Source organism: Erithacus rubecula (genome assembly GCF_903797595.1).
Source record: "Erithacus rubecula genome assembly, chromosome: Z".
Taxonomy (NCBI): Eukaryota; Metazoa; Chordata; class Aves; order Passeriformes; family Muscicapidae; genus Erithacus; species Erithacus rubecula.
In genome coordinates, this window is record NC_136661.1 from 25,683,828 (window position 1) to 25,704,300 (window position 20,473).

The 20,473-nt window shown below is 38.5% G+C and overlaps 1 protein-coding gene across 1 annotated transcript in view; it reads left to right on the top strand.

Moving 5' to 3' along the window:
* Positions 1 to 20,473, top strand: part of LOC306814524 (protein hinderin-like) — a gene marked incomplete at its 5' end in the record, with an annotated part of 123,590 nt that overhangs the window by 48,076 nt on the left and 55,041 nt on the right. Inside the window, one exon of the mRNA XM_079330658.1 lies at positions 17,061 to 17,728. Coding sequence (XP_079186784.1) covers positions 17,061 to 17,728 — 668 coding nt within the window. The remainder of the gene's footprint in view (positions 1 to 17,060; positions 17,729 to 20,473) is intronic.

Genomic DNA, 20,473 nt, shown 5'->3' on the forward strand with positions numbered 1-20,473 from the left:
CCACACGCTTGACTGCATGAGGTGCGTTCCTGAAAATGGGAAGCAAGTGCCATATTTTAAGGAATTTCAGAAGTCAAGCGTCAGGGGGTAATAGAGTTGACCTCTAATTTCAGAAATCACAGGCTAATGTTTGAGAACATTTCACTTCCAAACTTTATTTAAAGCTCTGCTTAGCACTCAGTTTTATGACAGTAAGGATTTTTGGCTGGGAGGCACATCAGTTATACTGTTACCTACCAGACTTTTTCACTTGAGCAGCAGACACCAGTGGCCTCTAGAAATGAATGCTGCCACTTACAAACTGCATGGAGGTGTGGCTGGGCTGGCCTTCAGTCCTTGGTTTCAAATGCATGGTTTTGCATCTTCTGTTCTTTTTCCCTTGAACAAAGTACACTATTCTTGTTTGATTTATTTGTAAGAGGAGATTTTTTTCATTTTGAAAGGCTTGTTGCCTCCTAGGTGTTAAAATATTTTAACTGGCATTTTTCTGTCTGCCACTTCCTAGAGTGTCCATTATCCATTGCTGCTGTATGTTATCTGAAGGCTGAGTCTTGGAATTCTCAGTGGGCAGTTCTCAGCACGGGTGCTGCTCTCTTACAAAGGTCTTACAGAAATACAGGGTTTGAATGTGTATTTAGCTTAGAATTGATTCCACTCTCTATTCCCTCCACCTAGAAGTGGAGATTCAATATGAACACAGTGTTACTCTTTCCAAGATGATTGAACTTCTGCTTTCACTATGGGTGTGTAAATTTTTAGAAAAGTACCTGTTTTCCCACTAGATGAGAAGCTTCCAGTACAAGAAGGGTAAAACTGTGACTCTCACCTGCTCCTAACTTGACCATGTTCTTGTATGTCTGCTTCCTATAATAAGAATAGAAGTTTTGTCAGCGTGGTAACTGCCACCAGTAAAATATAGGAACACAGTGAAACATCCCTTTGCGTCTTCCAAGTGATTATTAGTGTAGCAAAGTACCTATCATCCTTTATGAAAAATGAAGGGAGAAATTTAAATGTATTTTCTGTAAAGCAATTTTCTTTGAGTTATTCATAAATATCCATATCTGCTTTCTGAATATAGAATTTGAGCCTTATTAATTCATAATACATAAATTTGTACAGGAGCAAAAGTTTTTTTCTTTTACCATCTGGACTCTTAAAGTGACAGGTTTAAAGATGATTAGAATATTGTGGATGAATATAGCTTCTATTTAAAAAATACAGGATAGGTATAAAAGCAAATGTGGCACAAGATTTCTAGGTAGGTTTACTATTTTTTTGTGAAACTAAACTGATAAGACTGGGAAAATTAATAAGCTTCTGGGCAGTCAAACTTTTTTTGAGATCTGAAAAAGAAACTGCAGATTTCAAAGGTAAATACAACTTGAGAACAATTGACAGTTTGTTTAAAATCTAGGTAGGATAGTTAGAGGTTTGTCCATCAAGTGTAAAATCTCAAGTGACCTTGGTGTTATTCAGCAGCTGCTTTCTGGAATTCATGGTTTGATTTCATATATACTACTTAGATTTTTTTCAAGTGCAATTGTCTTATACAGATACCCTGACTGGTCTGTGTTTTTAGCAATCTGCTCTCATGCTTGATAATGCTTAAAGGCTGGAATGCTGTTTATAGCCCTGCTTGTGCTCATTTCAGATTTAGAGGAAACAGGGAGTTAACTCTAAAATACAAACTGATTAGTGGCAAAGTCAAAAAGTTTTTTCTGCTGAATTACTCCTTTGTCAAATGACACTTTTATTTACAGGCAAGCTATTTGGGCAATTAAAATGAGATTGAAACAGTCCTGATGCTTCAGCACCACAAATCAGAGTCTGAAAAATAAGAGGAAGGAAGGCATTGTTTTCATGCTAAGATTTCTACTCTGCACTACTGCTGAGGGAATGAGCTGCCACATCTGCTGTGCTCTGACAAGATCTGGACAGGATATGTCCAGAAGAATGTGTGGGAATAGAATACAGGCAGATGATGGAATTGTTTGAGTTGTAGGCTATCTATGCTGTCACATTTAATGGTGTATATTCAGCACCATCACAAGCAATAGTGAGGCAGAACACAAGTATGTGAAGCAATCCTTTTTTCCCCCCCACTTTTCAGAAATGAATTTCTTGGTTTTTTTTAATTAGACTGGTGCAGAAATACTGATTTTCTTGATAAAGTTATAGCAGCAGTGCTAAGAACATGGCAATTTAAGCATTTTTCAGCTTATCACTGCTTACCCAAACCTGAATAAAAGAAGAAACTCAAAATGAAAGCAAGATTATTCCTGGTAGATATTTGTGCAGCAAGCTTACAAAGTGAGCAGTATCATTGTAGCTGATTGGATTTCTCTTTACATATAAAGTTACTGATGTTTTGGATCTGGATTGCAGTTTTGATTTAATTTTTTTTCCCAGCGACTTTATATTGGCATTCAGATTGATTCTGGCTATCAATTTCAGACAGATTAATTTATGAATGATTTTCTAAAATATAAAAATAGTTCATAATTCTTTTAACTCCTTGGAATTGATAAACCAGAGTAGCCCTTCTGCAGCAGCCTCCCATTGGACTGCAACTGGAGCTGTGGATTTCTGTTCCTCCAGAATTTGTGCCACTTCAGCTCTGAGTTTTATAATACCTAATGTGTTCAGCAATCTGTTTGTGACTGAGACTCAGAGAGGTCCTGTGTCTTCTTTGACCTCAGTGTCTTCATCTATAGAGCAAGGAGAAGAGTGCTTAGTTACTGCCAGGAATATATAAGTACCTCTAAAGGTTACAAGTTCTCTCAAAGTGCCTTGTATTTCTGCTGATTTCATGTTAAGTAGAAAACTGTGTATATGTGTAGTGGGGGCAGTGGGGGGAGTTCAATCATCAGATGTCAAGTTGGGTTTTATTTTTTTTTTTTGCAATGATTTGTGCAGTTGTTAATCGGCAGCTGACTCCTCAGAGGGAACTTCAGGGAGATCATGTATTTAGAAACAATCTGGCTTCTAGTATTTTTCTCTCCATTGTAGCTTTCTTCCTTTGTTCTTTTGTTCTCTGTTATGAAGGACATTTGCATGAAAACAAGATTTTTGTTTCTTAAGAGTTCAACTTCTCCTGCTGCTTATTCCCCACCTGGCCATAATCCTCCATTTGTGACATCTCAATTGGTGGCTGTGCAAATGATTATGATGTCAAAGACAGGATTATGACTTCAGGTGAGAAACAAACAGCAGGAACTGGTGAACTCAGGAGAAATATACATCTGGATTTTTCTCTAACCATTTTTTAGCTAAAAGCACAAGGAAAATGCACACAATAGATTATGTATGCATATATAAAATAACTGATGTATAAGCAAATTGTATCATACCAGTGGGTAAAATGACAAATCTATTTTTAAAATTACTTCAACTGTTCTTATTCTCTAGTTTCATCTACAGAAAATTACATAGTATCCAATGGAATAGTATCCAAAGGCAGTGTGATTAGGACATTTATTTGACTTTGCCAGCTTGGAACTCTTGTGAGAAACTTGTTGTAGCATGAAGTTCTTAATTCAATAGTAATAAGGTTTGATGAAAAATGTAGCATCAGACACAAACTGTGTACTATTAATGAGTTAATGAGGGTCCCTGGTGGCAATGTGGTTTTAGACCCAGATCAGGTTGATACAGTGGAGGGTTCTTGAGTCTGTCTGAGTCCTCATGCATGTTTTCTTCCCTCCATTTAATATTGTGTTCCTGAGGAGCCCCACTGCCCCCAAAAACTAATTCTCCAGAGGATTTTTGCAGAGTATCTCCTTTTGAAAGTTCTTGTCTGCACTTTGAAATCCTATGACAGTAAATGGCATGTATGGCCCTGCAATCATTTGCCTCTGTGTGTTGGGAGAGATATTTGCTATAAAAGCTTTGCAGGTATAAGAATTACAGTGCAAGGAGGGTGTTTGTGTGTGTATGTGTTACAATACCAGTTAATGTAACTAGCACCTGAGATTATCTCTCCAGTATGTTAGTGGTGGATTCTGAAGAAATTGCTCCACAGAAATCTTCCCCAGGGAATTAGCTTGTATGCTTCTGCTGTTGGAGTTTTTACAGCCAGAGCTGCCATTCTGCTAGCTACTGCTAAGGTCATCATCTTGACAAATTTTAGTTAGAAAAAGTTTTCCCTTCTGCATTATTTCGAGAATACTTTCTTATAGGTGCATTCTGTTTTTCTTTTGAGGTATTTGGCACTTTTTTTCATGTAGTTTGTGAAATGAAATGGAAGAAACTGTGTTATCCTATCTTATAGGCACTTACTGTCATATGTCAGGGTGACTGGATAAAAATAGAAGGGAAGAGAGGAGTTAATAATCACAGAAATAAAGACATGGAAAATCATCAAATTCACAGTTTTGGAATTTGAAGTGCTCCCAGCTTCAGAGAAAGCATAGGGAGTGTTTTTCTTGGTTTTTTTTTTTTTTTTCCCCAAACAGAATTGAAGTAGTTATCTTCAGGAAGCCAGTAATTAAAATTAGAAAGTTTGTAACATTTTTATTGCAGGCAATTCTAGTGGTGAGATTAACATTAGATAATCTTATCATGAAATAACCAGGCACCCTGTGATGATCTGACACATGAGAGGCTGCACAGAGCTTCTGGTCCCCCAAGGGCTGTGATTGTTTTATGGTTTTATCTTATGATAACTGTGCTTTGGTTTTGCCCTTTTCTGAGAGTTTCATATGGCACACATCCCCTCCCACCCCCCTGTAAATTTGTAATTTAACACTACTCTAGGAAATGGCAAATCAGCATGAAACTATTAATCTTATCTCGTATCATGAGACAGACACTGATCCAAGAGATCTGATTACTTTGCTTCTGGTCATTATCCAGACTGAAAGCTGGGCTTGAGCATTTGTATCATCAACAGTTCTGCCATCAGAAAGCAAGAGATTTCAAAAACAAGCGGAAATTCTATAATCAATCCAGTTTTAACTTTTCATGCCAAAAATAACGTGTGGGACCAAACTCCTTTTACTCACCACAGAGAGATCTGCTGTGGTATTAAAGCCTTAATTTCTGCCCTGTGTCTGCAGCTTCTTTTCCTGGACATGTAAAGCATAATAAAGGACTTGAATGTCAGGCATGATGATTTTGAATAATCTGTAGTGATGAGTTTAGTCACAATTGCCACAGGTTTGTTGTGCTTCATAAGAATTTCTGAGATGGAGCTTGCAGTCAGACTCTTTGCTGCCAAGTTGCTTTTTGGTCTTTTTGAGAAGGACAGAAACTGGCTTGTGTTCAGTCCTGCAGAACTGGACTAGATTGAGCTGCTCTGGAAATAGCCAGCTGCATCCCCTCCCCTCCAATGAATATACTATGAACAAGGAATTCAGTTTTAATTTGTATTGCAGTGCATCTAATTAAAGAAAACTCATTTTAAATACCTGACTGAACCAATGTAATTTAGGTTTCTACTTTTCTTTTTTCCCTTCTTTTTTTCCCCCCCTCCCACTCAGTTCTTCTGAATACTTGTGAGTTATGTCTTTTCCCCCATCAAATTTGTGACACCTCAAAAGATGTACTTATTTAACATGGAACTATGAGGGATGCTCAATCTCTTTTTTTACTTCTCCCGTATGATAGTACTTTCTGCTCTACAACAATATTTGGATTTTTTTTTCTTTTTTTTTTTTTTTTTCTTTTTTTTACTGTTTACAAATCCCAAGGGACTTTACAGATATGAAAACATGCGGTGAGAATTTCTTCTCTGTTTAACTGGATGGTTCAAACTCTGTTCCTAGAGGGAGTGAATTTTACTGTTGACCTAATTCTGCTCCCGTTAAAGTTGGCACTGAGTGGTTTTAGAGATTTTCAGCCTCAAAGCGTTACTATTCTTTGTTGAATCCAGAGTTTAAGGAGGAGAGCTGAAGTGCAGCTCTTTCAGATGGAATAAGAAGGGCTTAAGCCTGGTAATCAGAATACATTTATTAACTAACTCTGTCCAAAGAAGTGGCCTGGGAACCCAGATAGAGGGTTCAACTTGGCATTAGAATTTTGTCAAAACTTCAAAAATTTATACCTTTTGGCATTGTGGCCTGTCTCTGCATTCTGTATCGTGGGCTGTTTCAGCTTTCAGCATTTGTTCAGACTTACTGTAGAGACTGAGTTCACAAAGTGAGGAAGGATAAACGAGACAAAAAGTAAAATATAAAAATAAAAACTTCTATGGTCTACCCTGGGAAAAAAATTCCCATCACAAATTGGTTCCCTTCTTGAGAATAATTAAGGTCAAATTTTGGTTGTCTTATATGTGCTATATTAACTGCTGTCATGTGGGGAAGAGGTTTTTTTCTTTTTTTGTATTCATATCTGTTAGGATTCTGGTTGGAAGTGGCACAAATGAGGTACGAGGTGCCTGCTCATCACAACAGAGCTCTTAAATTGGCACAACACAACAAAGTAATGGTTCTCTATTGAAAGGAAGGTCCACATCTGCAGCTTGAGAAGACTGTAATGTCGGGGTTCACAGCTGGAAACTGTCCTTCCATGTGCCCGTCCTGCAGCTTGTAAGCAGGGCACAATGTTTTTTTCTAACTATTAAAGTGACACTATGATCACATACTTTATTACTTTGCGTTTTTTTGTGTGACCAAGGCCCAACTTTGTGCAAACATGTCCTTTCCTCTGGCTTTTGCAATTGCTGAGACTTGGAGAGCTTTATGAAACTGAAGTCACTTTTTAATAAACGTGCGGGTGGTTTTTACTTGGTCTGTCTGTCCAGACTGCAGTGCCACAGAGTAAAAGCGATTGCCTCACAAAGTCACTGCTGCCCTGGAGTAGTGAAGGGCCTTTCAATTTATTCTTGGTCATGCCTTTTTAGCTTAATGTTCTTCTTCACACAAGCTGGTAGTGATGAATGCCCATTCAGACAACCTAATGGCCTATGGTTACTATGGAAGAGCCTTTATATTAATATTCTGCAGCTGAGACCCATCAGATTGGACTGTCAGACTGCTCTACAACACATCTAGCACCATTTTATGCAAATAATAGCTGTGACAATATTGCTATACTTTATGGTCTTAAGCAGGACTGTAAAAGATCCATTTCCATAGGTCAAGAGGAAGTTGATCTTTGTAGCTTGATATATCAGAGGTCATTTCCCTCTGTCAGTGGTTGCCACCTTCAACAGTACTAAACCCACTTCAGAATGCCCTCAGCTCTTAAGGAGCCTCAGCCATACATGGAATAACTGCTGGGACATCCACTGTGGCATTTCAAGTGTGGTGGGAATGTTGTGGAGTCAGCATCTTTGTGGTGAGCTTCAAAAGTCTGGTTTACCCTGGGAATGAGATACTGCTATTTTCTCCATTCCTGTTCCTATTCCTTGATTCAATTTTGCGTGCAGGCTTTCATTAGTTAATTTATTTACCTGTTTGACATACTGCAAGCCTGCCAAAGAGAAAACATTTAATCTCTCACTGAAATCACAGCTGTATGCTGAGAGAACCTTGAATTTTTATGTTCAGCAAGCTGAGCCTTCTAGACTCCCATTACATCATTTTCCTCTCTTGCTTAGAGGTCTCAGGGACTCGTGTCCAGTGCAGAGACTGTCAGAGTAGGTAACAGATTATGAGGTATCATGCTTAGATGTAACTTCTTCAGGACTGGTTGTATTGTGCACAAAACTTCCAGCTACATATGTTCTTAGTCAAAAAAGTGCAGAGTACTCTTATGTAACTGTAAATTAAGATGTTGACTTCTTGCTAAGGCAAGAGAATCTAACAAGAGCAAGAATATGAACTATGGAAAGACTGAAGCAGGAAGTGGAAGCATAATATATATGTAATATATATGTCCTTAATAGAGTTGTGCCACCATTTAGGTACAACTTAGTGTTCTAAGCACTTTGGTGTCAACTCTAATGCTCTATTTCTACTTGTTCATCTATCTCCCTGTTGCATTGATGCAGTGTGTTGGGAACATGCATGCTTTTTCAGTGTCACTCTAATATATGAAATAGTCTGTGCTCCTATTTCCTTGGCTTCCAGCAGGTTATTTTGTAGTTTCTTCACTCCCTTATTTCAGTAAATCAGTCACCTTGGTATGATAGCAAGTTTTGGCATGGCAGTGAGTTTCTGGATGTCAGCTGCTCCGGACTTGCTGTTTCCTGTCTTATTTTTATACACATTGAGAGAGCAACAAGACTCCTTTTGCCTTTACTAAGGGTTACCATGGGGTAAAAAGCCCACACAGGCTGGGACCTCAAAGCTCACAGCTTTATGTTGCTGATGAGATTGTGAGCAGTTAGTACAATTGCTATCTTGTAAATGGTATCTCTACTTTTTTGAAATGTGGAGAGGTCAGGTGCTATGGTTCTGACTTGATGCTTTTAGCAGACACTTAATTTTTTGCTACCAAGACTATTTACCACATAACTGTCTTGCACCAGCATTTGACCAGTTAATGTAAAGCTCTGTACCAGCCAGCTCCTGCTGCATTAGTCTTGTTCTAGTCTTTGTTCCGAAGAACAGCATCGTTACAAAATAAGAGAATCCTTCTAAAAAGCTTTTATTTCTTGTGTGAAACTTCTTTGACATGATGAAGTGAGTCAGTCTTTAATGGGGTTGCATTGAAACGTCTGCAGCTCTTGTTGTCATTCCTTGGCATGATCATTACTTGAGGGGCAGATTAGAGGTCAATCAGCCAGAGCCACGAGGGCGCCCACGGCTAGCCTCAGGATACTCCCTACAAATGTAAGATCAAAAGGGCAGGCATATGAAAATTACTGTTTACTTTTTATGAATTATTTCCCAGAGATGGGATCATTAGCAGAATCTAAATGCAGTCTAGCTCTTAGTACAAGGACACTCCTGACAGAATGCACCCGCTTAGGCACACCTTTCCACTCTTAAAATCAAATTTTAATCAAATATTTCTGCTTTTGCATGTGTAGGATTTCTTTATTATTTAAATAACTTTCTGTTTGTTTTGTGGGGTTTTTTTCTTTTATTCTTTTCCCCAAAATACTATCCCTACTTCTGAGCATGCTTTTAATTCCTAGATGTCATCTCTTCCTTTCTTTGTGTGGCAAAAGTATTTCAAAGCCTTTATCCATACCCCAGGGATGCTGCAGGAGACACCTGAAGGAAGTAAAACTTTCTGCAATTTTCAGAGTGAACAGCGGTTGTTGCTTGCAATTCATCCCTGGCCAGTGGGAACCAGAATTACCCCTACTGCAAATACAGGGGAAAGGTGATATTGGCTGTCATGGTGAGGTGCATGTTGGCAAATGCTGATTCAATGTCTACTTCTGCAGTAATCTTCACACATCAAACTCTGCACCTTCTTCTCCAAATCAGTATCTGGCTTCTGTTTGATCACGGTAATCAGGGCTATTTAGAAGGGTCACAGTATATTTGCCCTTTTGTCTTCTGTCAGGAGGTATGAAAACATGACTTTGGAGTAAATGTTGATTGAATTCTACAGGGACTGGCAATAGCTGGGAACATGTGTCGCCTGTGATATGCTAAACTTGCGATTCCAAGTGGAAAACTGTTTGCTTTTTAAAGTAACTTTGAAAAAGTTACCTTGAAAAACCAAATACATGGTGGATATTACTCTTTAATAGAAACCAGTATGAACTTCCCTCTTATCGTCCAACATGTTACTACCCTTAATGTGAAATAATCAAATGCTGCCCAGTGTAGCAATGCAGCTAAATCTGGCTGCCAACCAAAATAAAATCCCTTATAGCTATTTTTGTATGTTCTTAAAATGTGTGCTGAGAGATTAGGCGGTTGTCTTTTTTCTCCCCTCTCTGCTATTTTTCTTAAAAAGTTTTAAAAGTTAAAAAAACCATGGAGAACTCTGTTGCAGCACCCTCCTATGATAAGGTCAGGGAGCAGAAAATCCAGTGCTGTGTTCTTTATCTAAATCCTTATTCTTGCTAATCTGGCTAGACATTTTGGATACGTGTGTTTTTACTTATTTGGCATGATGTTTTCTCAACATCTTTTTTTGGTATTTATCTTGACAGCAGTAGCTAGAGAACTTCTTGCTGGTGTTTAAATGGATAAGCTGAGCATCTCCCTTTCTATCTTTTCCTTTTGGTGTTGGATAGATCTCAGGAAACTTTTTAATCCTTGCAAAGCAGCGGACAAAGGAAATGTGTGTGCAGATGAGTGAGGCTGCTGGGTCCTCCAAGACAAGGGTCTGCAAGTGGTGGTGTGGGTCTGTGGTTTAGCAGCCTGCAGAAAGTTGAGCCACAGTAACTATAAAAATAAGTCTATTGGTGCTAGGCAGAGTTTAGGCTTGTACTGAGCACACCCAGTCTCTGAGTTTTCTCCCGTATGGCTTGGACTGGACTTCTCAGGTGGATCAGCAGCGGATAGGGGGTCATGCTCACAGGCTCATGAGATTTGGAACCAGGACATGGCATGCTTGCCATGCATTTCCTGCAGACTTTGCACTGAGGCAGAGCAAAATACCTTGTAGTGCTGTTCATCTCATCATCTTTGTTATTGATATCTTCTTGTTCTTCTTGTAGTCATTGTGGAAAATGGTGGGTGTAAGGTGTTTTTTATTGCATCTGTGCTTTGGAGGCTGTTACATGCACCTTTTTTATGATGTGGTGCAACATTAAACATGTTTGAAGGTTTATGTCTTGAAGCCAGTACCCAAATCCTGATGGTGTCTGTATAACTGATGTCTCCAGTGCTGTTGGGACAGAAGAATGGTGGAAGTCTTTTTGCCCCCCAAATGATGAGGAATAAGAGATGCACCTGTCAACTGATCACTGTTAAATTACCATTTCCCTCTGTGTAGCCTTATCTTTATAGGCAGGTGTATCTGTGTTGGGAGAGGGGCTATTTTTGGCTCTACTGTAGGAGAGCCTGAAGGTAATGAGTTGTGTGTAGTAAATCTTGCTTACTCCATAATTTCCACTACATTTCAAATTAAGGGCCTAAATTAGGGTTAGTGTCAGACTTGCTCTTTTGCTATGTCCTAATTTTGTTTTAAAAGCACATAGCTAAGGACTTTAATATGTTTTAGATTCAGGGCTTGTAAGTTATACTAAAATCCCTAAGGGAGGCAAAATAACTTATTAAAACCTTGCAAATGTTTTTGACTGCTGCATTCTATTATTTTCTATTCCAGTGGTAGCATACAGCCTCTGCTGCTGATGGGTGGAGGAACGCAAACCTCCAGGGCCCATTAGACTTAACTTGTTTACTGCATTGATATCTATATGTTAAATGACAAGAGAGTTCAGGTTATTGAATAATTTAAAATTCAGCTCTAATTGGTGTCATATGACCTGGAAAAGGCCATGGATGACGCCAGGAGCATGCTGTGAAATTCTTATAAATAATTCATAAATTAGATCATTCATTTGCCTGGATGTCTTGTTAAATGCAGAAGTTTGTAAGTAATAACTGATGATATAACACCTGTAAGTATTTAGTTCATATGCTGGAAGGTAATCTACCTTGATGATCTTCTAGCACAACCTGCCAGAGTACAAGAGTTAATTGCACTAGGGAGAATGCACTACATTTATTTGGGATGGGCTTTGGCAAGGCGTACGGTGCAGATGTTGCATTACACATTCTCCATCAGCTAGACAACTATTCTGTATATGCCCATGTTAAAAATGCAGCTCATCACTCTTTTGCCCTTATTTCACATGAACTCCAAATGCACTGGGAAATGGTAGTGACCTGCTCTGCTCACAAATAGTATAGTTTTTGAAATATTTATCTAGGTCTTGAACTACTGATTCTTCAGTAAAATAAAGGGCAGAAGGAAAAAATTGAAGTCAGAAGATTGGGATTTTTTTTAAAAATTATTTTTATAATGTTGGCAGCACATTGAATCTTAATAGTTGGACCTAGTGCTGTCAAGATTAGTGTAGTGGCATTTTTCTATAGTGCAAACAGGAGTGATACAATTTTGTTTAGAAAAGCAAACATGTTTGCTTGAGTTTAGTGGCACTGCCTCATGTGGGTGCCGTGTGGGCTTAATGGACATTTTGTTCACAGTGACTCCCAAGACTCAGCACACAGAAACCTCTCTTTAGTTTTCTTGGAGCACTGTATTATTAACTGCCTTATGAGGCAGCATAAAACCAGTCTGCTGATCTGAAATGGGAGCCTTTGTTAGAGATTATCTACAGTGTTTGGGTAGCTGGAGAAGAAGGGTGGCATGTTTATGAATGCAAAATATACACTTAGAGCTAAGTGCCAGCAAATGCTCACATGCTACTTTGAATGCAGGTTTTCCGTGCACCTGGCATGCCAGCTCAAACCCTCTTAACAAAGAGGAGAAAAAATACTGAAGGCAGCACAAACATGGGAGGTGTTCCTCTGCTGTCAGCTAGCAACTATAGATTAACTTTTTGAGATGTGATATTACTTTTTTTTAGCTATGCCTATTCAGTATGTTGACTTCAGTAGATTTTTACAGGAAAAATACAGGTTAGTGACTGTCATTCATGGTATCTTTCATTTGAGACCACTTGTTTTATTCAGTTGAATATGGCAATCATAGCTATACATAATTTCTACAGAAAATATTGCTTTGTTTCTTGCTTGAAAAATGGTCGTCTTACCTCAGGAGTTATCTACTGTATTTATCTTAGGTGGTGACAGAGACAGTTGCTGTACTATTACATGGCACTTTGTAATAACTGATATTGGGTTATTTATGGTACAGATTTTAACAAACGATTATATGAGTTAAAGAAAAAAATTTATAGACTTCAGTAGATCCTACTAATACACTTTAAAATCTTTATGCTTTTTCATTCTCCCTGATAAATTCTTACAGAATCTTGGAAAGTGTAGGTCCTTAATCACTAGTAAGGTACTTCAAACAGTCCTATAATTTGATGTAATTGTTCTTACAAACAGCCTTTCTGTTGCCCCAATGTCTGAGCTTATTTATAATACATCCTCCTCATTTTGCTGACAAAAGCAAGTGCTTATATTGTCGATAGACCTGAAACCTAAAGCCAAGCTTTATTCAGATGAGACCCATATATCAACCATTCTGAGTGGTGACTGAGTTCCAGATTTAGGTTGTATACCTTAGTGAGAGTGCCAGCTGGGTCACTGATAGAATCACAGAACTGTTAGGCTGGAAGCCACCTCTCAGTCCAGCCATTAACCCAGCACTGCCAAGCCCACCACTAACTAATCATCTACATGTCTCCTAAATACCTCTGGGGCTGTTGACCTTACCACTGCCCTGGACAGCCTGTGCTAGGGCTTGACCATCCTTCCAGTGAGGAAATTTCTCCTAATAGTTTTTGCTGATCATATCCAGAGAACAATTACAGTGGTGAAGAATCTTAAGTCTGTGCCCTTGCTGCTCTGAAGGTGTTTCTATGTATGGTAGAGTCTGCATCATCTTTAAAAAATCTTCAGTACTCTGTATTGATCCTCTGGTTGCTCCTTCTGTTAATTTTTCTTGGTTTCCTTCAGGGTCCCCACTTAGATCAGCACAACAGACTAGCTCTGAATCAACATGTTCATTCCACTCTTTCTACCCCATGAAAAGAAACTCCTGAGCTGAAAATCCAGGCCTCAAGATACAACTGAGAATTATTTTATTTAATTGTCCCTTTTGCCTGTATTCAGACATATTTCAGCTAAAAACTACAAACCTGGGTGTTGTGAACTAAACTCTTAATGCTGTTAGCATCTCTATCAATTTTGCTCTGCATCCATAACAGCATGGTATTCTGCTGGGACCTCAGCTTTGTCCCTCAGAGTGCAGGAACTTCTCAAGGTAATGATTTTGGGCTGTTTCTTAAACATGTTTAAAATCTGTCAGAACCTTGTCTGTGCTGATATTGTTAAGATATGCTCAGTTACTAGTTCATCCCTTGCAGTACACAGCCCTTTGTGCTGGAGTCAGTCTGTAACTGTGCTCCCTCTGCCAGCACTGTGAATTACAACTGCAAAGCACACAAGCTGCATTTAAGAACAATTTGCAGAGATCATAATGCTGCGTGCATAAAACTGGTGCACTGTTTGTCTGTTCATACGAAGTTTTAAGGACTGGATGTTTGTTTAAGCTCTGCGCTGAATCCCTGAGCAAAAATTACTGGAGTTGCAGTCAAGACTTTGTAGACCTTCACATATGTCTCTATCCTTAAATCCTTCTGAAGATTATTTAGACCATTTTTAGTATCTCTTTGTTTCAGAAGAGTTTCACATCTAATCAAGTCTTATTAACTCCTTACCTTACAAGGAGCAGTCTGAGTTTGCTTAAGCCTCAGTTAAAGGAACTTGTATCTTTAAATATGGCACAGCAAGCCTGGAAGAGCTCCATGGAGGAGAAAGCACAGCTGTTCCATCATGGTCTGTCATGGTTTCCATGTGTCCCATAGGCAATATCTTTCTTAAACTCTTCTTGTAAAATTACCTGATTCCTTATGCTTGTGTGTCTTTAGACTCACAGTAGTAGGTGGGTCTTTGGAATACCTAGCCTGCATCTTGCAGATCTGTCATGTCATGCACGGGTCTCTTCTGACCCCACATCTGTGTAAATGTCAGTCCATTTTCCCTGCACTGTCTACCATCCAGCTGTATTTTCAATTAAGACTTCAGTGAAAAACCCACAAATTTCTGAAAAAATTGTTGACTAATTTCTGACTCCCAATAGTTAATTTTTCTTTGGAGTTAGACTCTGAAAAGTACTGAGTAGCCATCAAAGACATATTGGAACTCAGTCTTCTGCCTAACATGACCTCCTCCTTCTAAAGGAATAAGAAAATCCCACTCACATTCAATGACATTAATGAGAATTTTCCCCCCTGCAAACATATTGTAACTGTGAAATAACATTAAAGTTTCTCTGCCTTGTTATGAAGTCTTTAAATGTCAATGCCATTTCTGAGACCATCAGGGCAGACTTAATGGCAGCCAAGGTCAACAAATGCTAACTGGTACCTCTCTTTTAGGGCCTTCAGGGACTCTTAATAGAGTCTCAGCCATGAAGTTAATTTGCAATGTGGACCTTTATTCTTAAACCTGATGATTATTTTGTAGCACCTTCATTCATGTGCTTAGATTTCTTAACATTCTCTTGTCTCTTCAGTTAGCAAAACTGCTAAAATGAAGATGTTCTCAGACATTTCATCTTTTGAGTCTCTTTTTTTAATGTGTGTTCTTTTTGACTACAATTTATGGGCTGCAGAAAGACAGATGATTGCTTTGTGTGACCACCCTACACTGCCAGCCCTTACAGGATACTCTTAAGAATGTCTTCAAGTCTGAGACCTTCTGCTGTCCTTGGGGACTGGGAAACCCTCCACCTTGACAGTCTCTTCCTGTAGGTGCCCTAAATGCTCCATAACCAGAAGCAGGTGATGTGGGGAATGAGAGACTGCGTCATCCTTTTCTGTATTCTCTAATTCATATTAAGAGAGCTCTGTAGCCTGTATTTGTCTAGAAAATATTGCGACAAGGATGGCATGCTGCAAATAATAAATAGCAAAACTCAGTCTTTTTGGAAGCATGTTGCATTTCTGTTCAGTTGCCCTGCCAGCCCCTGTGACTTAAAAATATTTTAGTGTCCTGCACTTTTCACCCAGTCCAAGCACCAGACTTTCCTCAGACATTTAGCACTGACATTAATGCAAATGCCTCCAACTCACTGGGCCCTTTGGGGCAAAACATGACATCCTTGGCTTTCAATCACATGGCAGAGAAGATTTATTTGTATGCACAAAACTGGAAATAATGAAATATCAGTATTCAGGTGCTAATCCACATTAATTTACATTCTGTGAAGTCTACAAGAAACTTGTAATTGGTTGTCTTGAAGGGCAGCTGAGTATATTTGGTATTTTGTTTATTTATTAAAAAAGAATCTAAATTATACATATAAATGCTGCATAGATTTGTACTATATCTCTCTTCAAATCATTGCTGGATACTTGTTTGCATTCCTAAATTCAAGTATTTTGGGTCTGGCTGACTGTCTCGTACTCTATGTGCACAATACCTATCTGTTGTAAGCATTCCCAGAGGGCAAATAATTCTTTTTTTTTTTTTCATCAGTGGATTCCAGATTTCTCTTCTAAACCACTTACACTGCAGTGGTTTTGCTATCTTAAAAAAATCTGGCTTCTTTAATTAAAAGGCCCCATATCTTTGTGGAAGGTCCCAAAGGCTGGAGGAGCTTAAATTCAGTTTATTATTGAAATTAATGCACAGTTCTAGCAAAAGAAATGTATGTGCCTGATACATTGCTGTAATGTGCATAAAAGCTCAAATACTTACCTGCATAGATGAACTTTAGTGCAAAGATACTCCAGGATGTAAATAGGATTGTGATGTTTGTTACATAATATCCATGACTATAACAAAACCACTAGAATTTTCTTGTACTGGGTTGACAAATGTGAATTACAGTTGCTTGCTTTCTCAGAGTTTTATCAGACTATAATCACTTGCCCAGCTTAATTGAAAAATCACTTACGTTTATAGCTGTATTTAAACATGTTTTGTATTTAAATGACAGCTTTTGATGTACAACCATTTTTTACAGAAAGTAGTTGGTTTTTATCTGTGTTTCTGTAAAGATATTTCAAAAACTCTCATCAAATTTCCAGCGGTAAGTAATATACCATTCAGTGCAAGGTGAAATGTTTTACATCAAATCTCCTGCTGTGTAATAGCCAATCAAAGAGTATTTATAGTGGCTGAATGGATTTTTTGGCTCAGTATTCAAAATTAAACATTTTCAAACCTTAACATTTAAGGTTTTTTGCTACTCTTCAAGTTGATTTTATGTAACCCTAGATGCTCACAACTACTTGATACTCTGAAGTGACTCATTTTGTGCTGAGGATCCTGCAGACAGCAGTTTTACATTTATTACAGTTGTGTAGATGGAATGAAATGTAGATTTGATAGCAGATTTGTGTCTGTGTTCTGGTAAACATTTTGTCAGGTTTGTCTGTATGTCCATCAGCATGGACCAGCAGCTCTGTTTCAGTGAGAACTAATTTGCCAAGGATAAATGGTAAAAAAAGATTAATTTTGGTGATTTACAGGAAATTGTTTCTCCTATTTCAGGTATCCAGTAAGAAGAGCTTGTGCCAACAGCCCTCTTTGGGGCTGGACAGCTCCTACTTGAGTGTTGGGGGACCTTGGAATCTTCACCAGAACAGTAGAGCACCAAAGGCTGGAAGCCCTGCCCGTGTTGTACTGTCTCAGCCTTGCAGGAATAACCATGATTACAGAACTGAAATGCATCACAACCATCAGGAGTGTCTGAAGGAGTATCCCATGGAAAATGACTTGCACAGAAAATGCAACAATGTGGTTTCTCCAGCCAAGCAGAGGAGCCCTCACCATGCAAAGCAGGCTCAGGAGATGGACCAGAGTGCAAGGGAATTTCAGAGCACGTGCCCTCAGCAAGTGAGTCATGGCTGTGCCTGGAGGCATGTGGGGAGCTCAGGGAGTGTGGAAGAGAGCTGCTATGTCAGCCAGGTACTTAGAAAACAGTCTGGGACAGTTCACAAAACCTGTGATCATTCCAGGCTGGATCACAGCATGGACTCAGGGCCTAAGGAATCAGAGCTGGCCAAAAGGTTGTATGAAGAAAGAAAGCAGAAGCTGCTTCTTCAAAAAATGGAGCTGGAAATTGAAAAGGAACGACTCCAACATTTATTGACTAAGCAAGAAGCAAAACTTCTCCTAAAACAACAGCAACTACACCAATCCCGTCTGGATTACAACAGGTGAATTGAGACTTACAGTTTGAAAAAAAATTCTAAGATTTCTAATAAGCACACTGGCAGTAGTTGATTTAAGTGGGAGAATAGAACAAGGCAACAATAGAATAAAACAAGGCAGACAAGGCTTATGGCACAATTTCTAATTCAGAGGAGAAGAGACTTTAGTATGTTAGTGTATACTGTTGGGAAGCAGCATGACAGCTGTGGAAAGCAACAGAGGAAAGCAGTATGTGGTAGAAAAAAAGGCAGAAGAAAAGCACTGCTAAAAGACTAGGTTGGAAAAGAGGAGCAGTAGAAAAAAATGAGAGGTTGATCTTAGTGGAGGCACGTAAGAGGAATACAGACATTTGGCATGAGGGCAGTGTCACCGTGGATGACATAGGTGTGGCATTTTCCCTTCTTTCCTTGGAAATGTCAATTTTCCTAGGTCCAGTATTTCCAGGTATTCTAGTATTTCCAGGACTGGGAGGAGTGTGTTTTACAGAAAATATGGAGATAATTACATCTGTACACACACATATATGTCTGTGTATGTATATATTTTTATATATGGAATATATGTTTTACCCCATATATTTATGGCAGAGGGAGGGAGCTCAGTGTAGCAAAGACATTTTCTTTCCAGTGATGCTAGTGAAAATGGAGAATGCCAAGACTGAGGCACAATATGTGCTTAAAACTTGAAGGGAGATGGATCAGCCATAGAAACGTGAGATGTGTCTTGAAAGGACTGTGAGCTTGTGGCAGAAGGTAACACTTTTCTCACAATGTAAATAGAGTCTTTGAGAAGGAGGAAGCAACTGTTTTTTTGGTATGATGTTATTAAAGTGAGCAGAACAGTGAATGGAAACAGGTTAAATTAGCCATTGTAACTCAGCTGAGTACTAGCATTTCAGCATTAGAAAGAAAAAACAATAGGGAAAAATCTGCAATCTTTTGGAACAGGCATTAGGAGTGTTTCACAGGGATGGGTATTTCTATACTGTTTTAATATGGCAGCTGCAGACAGCACCCCATGAGAGTGTGCATTAGATGACCCAGCTCCTACATCTGTGTACTATAACCACCCTTGTTATACCACATCACCTTCCCCATTTCAGCCCCTCAATTACTTTTCAAACTGTAAATGACAGTACTGTGATCTAGGTGGTCTTTTTTTTTTTTTTTTGTCTTCTTGGATTGTTGTTTACATTGAAAGTAATGTGTTTATGAGGCTTTAAAAGTACCTCTCTTAGAGGAAATCACAAATGTGTGTGTTGAAAATGACTGAGGTCGCTAACAAAGGATTATGACTTCAGGTGAGAATTAAGTAGGAACAGATGGATTCTTAATCATCAAATGCCGTAATTCTATGCATGCATTCCTCTAATGAAAAACAAGTAGATATGAAGGACGTACAAACTGAGTTTTTTTGGTGGATGTTTTTTTCTAATGGAAATTTTTCAGGTTTGGAGATGCAAGTTCAGAAAAAATATGCACTTTAAATATCTGTAACAATGTGGTTGTTAGTACCATTATATCTATTATAACCACTTTTTTTCTGAAAAAAGCCCTTTATGGTTTACAGAGCTTTAGTTACCTAAAAAAAATTCTATGGAAAAAAGTAATATATGATCAATGTGAGGACTTTGTGTTTTTCTGATCTCTTCTCAGAAGTGCATGGGAAGCCAGATTTGCCATATTCTCTCTAGGAAAACAACTAGAATAAAACATGCTTTTTCTTAAAAATATTTCAGTATCTTTAGAATTAAACGTTTGATATTTAGAGGTAAATCTCTTAGGCATCACAGTTCTGTTTCAGTTCTGGATATGTAATTCACTTTTGCACTTGGTAACAGGGTAATTTTATATACTGCTAACAATAAAAATTTGTTTACCTAAGCTCAAATACCCTTTGCTTCAATGTCAGGAGGTTCTAACTGAGTTAGACCATCATAACAGTATAAAAAACATACAAGAAGAATACTTTTCCAGATAAGTGTTTATTTTTGTCTGTCCTTCTGCCTGGGTAGAGTGCTGGTTGAGATCCATTGTCATTGAATGACAAATAAGAGGTTTGACCACTTGCAGTTATTGGCAATTGACTTTTCTAATATTTTAGCTAAAGTGTGAATGAATTCTTTTTTTTACCACATTGCATCATAACTGCTTTTAATTTCCACATTTCTGTATTTAGTCTCACGTAACCATAGTACTCTCAATTTGCAGTTGCTCTTTATGTGAAATAGTTGCTCTGCTATCAGAAATAGTTGTGTACGTGTAGTTCACTGGTTCCTCCTGGTTCAAGCATCACTGGAGGAGACCAGTAACAGCAAAGCTTGGAAACAGTAATTTTAGAAAATAAAAAATAAATACTTCTGTCTTGACTTTTCTGTCTTTGTTGGAGAGAAAGCAGAAGGTGAGTGATCTGTTAAAAATGGAGCATAGTTTGTGGGCCCATAGTTTGAGGACACACAACCATCTTATACAAATTTTGTTCTACGTGGCTTACACATGGCACCTTTGAGCTCTTGTGCTGTAATCTGTAAATGAAATTTTCTGTTTCTCTAACAAAAAGACTGCAGATTTTTCCCTATTGTTTTCCCTTTCGAATGCTGAAATGCTAGTACTCAACTGAGTTACACTGGCCAAGGTTGTCCCATGGTAACCCTTAGAAGCAAAGGCACTGTGCCTGAAGCAGCCTTCCAATACAAAAGTATATTTGAAAGTGTGAAGACAATTGTGAGAGCTCTGCATTTAATGTGTGTA